Genomic DNA, 6393 nt, shown 5'->3' with positions numbered 1-6393 from the left:
TGTAAACAATGCAATCTTCTGCAAACACTGATGTACTAAACAGTATCTGTGACCAAACCTCTGCAGCAAAAGTACTTTTTAAATGGCTCATGTCAGGTAGATATGTGTAATCAGAAAAACACAATTAATCCTGTTTGGATTGAGTTGATCTCCAATTTTGGCAATTTGCTGGCAAACATTTCATCACCATGGAAGGAGACATTGTCAGTGCAATGTTGATTGTGGTGTGTCCTCTGAATGCTTGGCCTTTATATACTTTTCAATCAGCTGATTGGACATCATTTCTGTAACTCATTTGTGATGCGAGAGGAAATATCACCACTGATCGGCTATGTGACGAAATTTGTGTGTTGCGGTTTGGAATTTTGCCCACATTGGCTAAATAGGATTGAGGTCTACGTGTTTGCTTACAGAATTGTTTTCGAAAAACTATGCTTCTCGGAGTTCTCTTGCATGCTTACGCTGTGACTTTCACTAATGCCTAGTCAAATTTGTGCCCCTCTCGATCTTCATGGGCAGAGACTAGGAAGAGTTGGTTGCCGCCCAGCCAATCAGCAACGAGATCTCCTCCCCACTTCACAACTGAGTTTCCAAAATGATGCCCAATCAGCTGATTGAAAAACATATGAAGGCCAAGCATTCGGAGGGCACACCACAATCAACAGCGCACTGATGATGTCTTCTCGCATGGTGATGAAACATCTGCAAGCAAATTGCCAAGATCAGAAAACAACTCAACCCAACCATCAACCACCCAAGCTACACATCTTCCAAATTATTTCCAACAATTAATCCTCATAATGCCCATATTAAAATTTGTTTAGAGTATAATGGCAGTTCCCAATTAGCTAGCTATAAGGCAGGGCAACAGAAAAGTTGGTCCTACTTTAGCTGAGAAACCCATTCCATTTGTTTCACAGCACTGGAATAAGTTTCACCACCAAAGATGTTCTACTGATTTAATCATTCGATCATCTCCTGAGGAGGCACACTTTCCTTATCTATTTTTTTTTCTTTTAAAAAAAGTTGTGTACGTGTTTCAAAGATCTGTAAGGCTTCCAACATATAAATGACAAGATTTTAAATATGATTGCCCATGGCATCTAAAGATAAATACACATTTTTTGTAGTTAATTAGATAATGATATGAACTGTCAAATCAAATTGTACTGACATAAATGCTTGGAGTAATTCTCTGCCCCCTCAACACGAGAGTCATAGCCTAAAAATATGAAAAGTTCTGGTGGTAGTTTTGCCACGATTGCACATGCACTGCTTATCACTAACTGTCTAAGACATGTGATTACAAAGGCATTATTCCATAGCCTGACTGGAAGTAATCTCTTTACTCCCAAACAAAGCATCTCAATCACAATCATACTAGTCTAGATGGGAAAGAGTGCACATCTCTCACAAGCTCTTACACCCTTCCGTCTCAAGAGTATTCTGCAAAGACAGCTTTCCTCTCCGTAAATCAACTGAGTTCAAAGAAGTAATGTTTTCTTTAACTGTAACGTTAAACTTCTGTATTCCTGCTGTCCATGCTACAAGCAAGTTTTTCAAAACACAGTCGGGATTGCCATCGGCAGGAAATCATAACGTACAGTAGAAATAAGCTGCAACACATTAATTCATCTTACAGGCTTCAGAAGAATGCTTTCTGATGGTAAACTCTCATTGACTGTCTGTTCCAGAGTGAAAATCTAACTGCATTTCCAAGCTCTGCAAGCTCTGTCTGTATTGTAATCCTGAGAGGCTGCTCCTCAAGAATTTTGAAGATAAAATGAAAGACCTCAATTGTGCCTCCATCTCTGACACTAAACAAACCATTACCAATATAAAATGTGTCCACATTTGCCCATTGAAAAAAGTTTTGAATAAATATATTAGTCTGATCAGATGTGGCATGCTTTTAATTCTTGTTCTTTTATCAGCATAAGTCTGGTACCAGCACCAGAAATGACATTAGCTAACACTGACAAGCAGCGAGGACAAAAGAACCTTCAATCAAGAGTTGCAGCAGTCTTGTGGTAGAGATCAGTACTGAGGATGATCTTTCATGTTGCTGGCACAGGCTCCAAAACCAGTTGGAAAATACTGAGCTGCACAACATGATCTATTATCTGCATTTGCTGATATTTCAAGGAAAGATATTAAACTGACCATCACAGCTGACTTCTTTAAGCAGCCAATTTTTGTTGAAGCGTTCGCTGCCCCCACTGTTGACACTCGAGGAGAACGAGTAGGAGGTCCATGCATTTAATAAATTTCTCTTTTCAAAATTACCTCCTTCAAAACAGGCAAACATTCCTGCTATTTGAGTGGAAGATAAACGTTAACCAGGTTTGTGTATGAAACCAGGTTCTTCCCTGTTCTATGATAGTTTAGGAATTTCTCCCATGCCAGGTGCTATTGAACTCTCTGTACCAGGTGATTTTTTTGGTTGTGCACTTGGAGTGAATGAAGATCTTCAGTCTCCTGGTCTAGCTATTTCAGGCAAGCAGGGCTCAGGTGCAGGCAGAATCCCATCTTCAGATTCCTCTTTCACTTGGCTGATGTAACTGTCTTGCGCTAGAATCACATTGCAAAAAAATACAAAGTAAGCAATAGTATCAAACACTAGGTGTTAACTAAAACAAGCATTTCCCCCCCCCAAGAGGAATTTAGAAACAATTTACATTTATTTTATAGATACAATTACATACTTAGAACATAAATAAAAACAGCAAGTGCTGGAATACTCTGTTGGGCAAGTGGCATATGCGGAGAGAGAAGCATAACTATATGTTTTGGGTCAATGTCTTCTGATCGTTAATTCCGCTTGCCTCTCCAGATACTGCCTGACTCGCCAAGAATTTCCAGTATTTCCGACTGAATTCTATCACAATGCTATAGGAAGGATGTGATTAAACTAGAGAGGGCACAGAATAAAAGTTCTAAGTTTGTTACCAATACTGGAAGCTGAGTTGAGGATAGACTGGGGCTACCCTTGGAGCGAAGGCCAAGAAGTGATCTTGTAATTCATAAAATCATGAGGGGCATAGATAAGGTGGAGAGTAACACTTTTTCGCCCCAGTGTAGGGGAATAGGTTTAAGGTGAGAGGGGAAAATTTAATGAGGACCTGAGGGGGCAATTTTTCCACAGAGGTAGTTAGGGATATATATCAAACAGTCAGAGGAATGGTAGAGGCAGGTACAATTACAAAACTTAAAGGACATATGGACAGGCACATGAATAGGAAGAAGGGATATAGGCCAAATGCATGCAAACGGGACGAGCTCAGAAGGCACCTTGGTTGGCATCGACAAGTTAGGCTGACAATCAACACCGGTGCACCACAGGGGTGTGTGCTTAGCTCACTGCTCTACTCTCTACACCCATGACTGTGTGGCCAGGCATAGCTCAAATGCCATCTATAAACTTGTTGATGATAGAAATCACAGCTGGCAGAATTTCAGATGGTGACGAAAGGGCGTAGAGGAGCAAGATATCTCAGTTAGTTGAGTGGTGTGAGGCATACAACCTTGCAGTCAACATCAGCAAGGCCAAAGAGCTGATTGTAAACTTCAGAAAGGACAAGGCAAAGGAACACAAACCAATCCTCATGGAGGGATCAGAAATGGAGAGAGTGAGAAATTTCAAGTTCTTGGGGTGTCAATATCTCTGAGGACTTCACCTGGATGCAACATATTGATGCAGCTATAAAGAAGGCAAGACAGCAGCTGTATTTCATGAGGAGTTTGAGGAAATTTGGCTTGTCAACTAATAAAACACTCTAAAACTTCTACAAATGTACCATGGAAAGCATTCTCACTAGCTCTATCACCATCCAGTAAGGTGGGGGTGGGGGGGGGGCTGCTACTGAACAAGACCAAAGTTGCAGAAACATGTAAAATCAGTCAGCTCCATCATGGGTACTAGTCTCCATAGTATCCAAGATATCTTCAAGAAGTGGTGCCCTTGGAAGGAGGGATCCATCAGTAAGAACCTTCACCACCCAAGACACTCTTTACAGTTACCATCAGGAAGGAGGTATAGAAGCCTGAAGGCACACACTCAGCGATTCAGGAGCAGCTTCTTCCCCTCTGTCATTCGATTTCTGAATGCTGTTTTTATTTCTATTTTTTGCGCTACTTATTTTAACTATGAGCTAGGCAGAGACAGACACACAGAGATAGATATAGATATATATGTATCTACGTGTGTGTGTGTGTATATATACATATATACACACACACACACTTAATGTAACTGTTTTTTGCTCTCTATATTTAATCAATCGTTTATTTAATTGTACTGCTGCTGTAAAGTTAACAAATTTCATAACATATGCCAGTGATATTAAACCTGATTCGGATTTCATTATGGACAAATGCAATGCATACATTTGCTAGTTAGATAGCTCCTGTGGCACTAGCAGCCTACATATTCAGGTCAAATAGAACACATGAAGTCCATTATTGAATTAATAAACCTGATAATATTTTCTTATCCTTCTCATACATAGCTGCTGCAAACTAATGACATTAGAGAACATTTCAGAAATGTAAAATAAATTTTGGGAGAACTACACAAAATTATGAGTTCATTATATCTAGAATATCTCAGAGCACCAAGTTCCATTAACAAAGGCAATTAAACTTACAGACTGTTGGTGGCGATGAAGCTTCCATAATTTGTACAGGAAAGGTCTGCCCAGGTCCAAGCAAGATCTGGTGAACTCCTCCATCTAAGCCAGAGTCTCCACTGATCGATGGCCCCACTGTTACCAGCTGTCCCATGCTGACCATATTCTGTTCGGATCCTGCCACACCCACCAGGGTTGAAGCTGCAGAGTCACACTCTGACAGTGAACTGCTGAACTGCAGGAAGTGAGCTTGGCTAAAAACTTGCTGCTGTGCAGTGGGACTGCTGGAATCCAGCACTATGGAAGAGCTACTGATTGCAGGTTGATGGGAATTCAATGTAACTACTGCTGTGGTCGATTCAGAAGCAGCAAAAGCTGGCTGTAATTGTAAACCCTTAAAGAAAGAAAATGTGCAACAGTAAATTACAAGACACAGATGCTTTGAAAGTAGTTCAACATTCTACATCAAACAGAAATTGCCAAGAAAAGGAAAATCACTCGGAGGCAAATTCCTGCGTCAGGTTGCAGTGAACTGAGTGAAACAATTTCAAGCTCCATTTTAATGATCTATTGATTGCAATACAAAAAAAAATGGTCAGTTGAACTTGAAATTTAAATATATAAAATTCCTAATCCATGAAGCAAATTTCTTTCTGTATATACTGTACTGCAAAAACAATGGACACACACTAAACCAGTAACAACTTACACTTATATACATACATAAATAAAACATTAAACAAGTCAGAATATACATTTCAATAGGTACATTTAATGTCAGAGAAGTTTATACAATATACATCCTGAAATTAGAATAGACAGAAAGCCAAAACCAAGAAAAACAACTAAACGTTTTGTCAAACAGGAAGGCTTTAACTAATACTGACTGTATTGGGGGGCGGGGGGAGGACAGGCACCAACATGGGCTTGATGGGGCAGAGAGAGAGAGAGTGATGGGGCAGAGAGACTGAGAACAGTGAAGGAAATTGCAGGCTGAATGGCAAAGGATTCTGCAATGGTAGAGTTAAGGAAATGATGAATATACAAGTGGCCACATTTGAAAGAGATTATAAAAGCAGGAAGGGATGAACACAGTGAAATAATTTGGGCAAAAGAATGAGAAGTTAAATGATGGATGGATCAGTTAAAATCTATTGTCAACCAGCAAGAACAGGGTAGTGGCTCAAAGGACTTCATAATCAAAGGCAGAAGAATCAAGGTCGAGTTTGTGGTAAGTGGATGCTGGGAGTTCCAATCAGGAGGTAACACTGTTTCTGAAGCAGAGGAACTCAAGCATCAGGAGGCTAATAACAATTTCTGAAGCCAAGCTTAAAAGCCAGACCTTTCCTGTTGGGGGAGGGGTAAAGTTGCAAGTATACAAATCAACAGCTCACTGAAAGGTGAAAGATTTGAGTTTCTTTTAGCAGAATATATCAATCTGACCTGTAATTGTGCAAAAAGCTTTGGCTGCAATGAGGAGATTGAAGAAACCTGTGCTGCCTCTGGAGACAGTGTATCTGTTAGCTGGGCTGGCTCCACCTTTGTAATGATTGAATCAGCTGTAGTACTCTCTGTGGATGAACAATATCCATGTTAAGATGTATAATGTAATCATTTTATCTTCAATTTTATTAAAATTAGCTAAATTCTGTTATCCAACAACATCCCCAGCAATAGGGTAAGATGAGGCAATTTGGTACATAAATACCAATGAATCTCCTCAGAACAATGCAAGTAACCACAGAAGTCACTGCCTCTCATCATG

General features: G+C 40.0%; 1 protein-coding gene across 4 annotated transcripts in view; it reads right to left on the bottom strand.

Moving 5' to 3' along the window:
• Nucleotides 1–240: 240 nt before the first annotated feature.
• The window catches only part of carf (calcium responsive transcription factor), a 53030-nt gene continuing 46877 nt past the window's right edge, over nucleotides 241–6393 (bottom strand). For all 4 annotated transcript variants that reach the window (XM_072261515.1, XM_072261517.1, XM_072261516.1 and 1 more), the window contains 3 exons: nucleotides 6072–6199; nucleotides 4647–5022; nucleotides 241–2571 (listed from right to left, as the gene is read on the bottom strand). In XM_072261515.1, coding sequence (XP_072117616.1) covers nucleotides 2471–2571; nucleotides 4647–5022; nucleotides 6072–6199 — 605 coding nt within the window. In that variant the 3' untranslated portion in view covers nucleotides 241–2470. The remainder of the gene's footprint in view (nucleotides 2572–4646; nucleotides 5023–6071; nucleotides 6200–6393) is intronic.

Source organism: Mobula birostris, chromosome 6 (assembly GCF_030028105.1).
Source record: "Mobula birostris isolate sMobBir1 chromosome 6, sMobBir1.hap1, whole genome shotgun sequence".
Classification (NCBI taxonomy): Eukaryota; Metazoa; Chordata; class Chondrichthyes; order Myliobatiformes; family Myliobatidae; genus Mobula; species Mobula birostris.
Note: the sequence above shows the minus strand (reverse complement) of the source record. Positions and strands in the feature narration are given on the sequence as shown.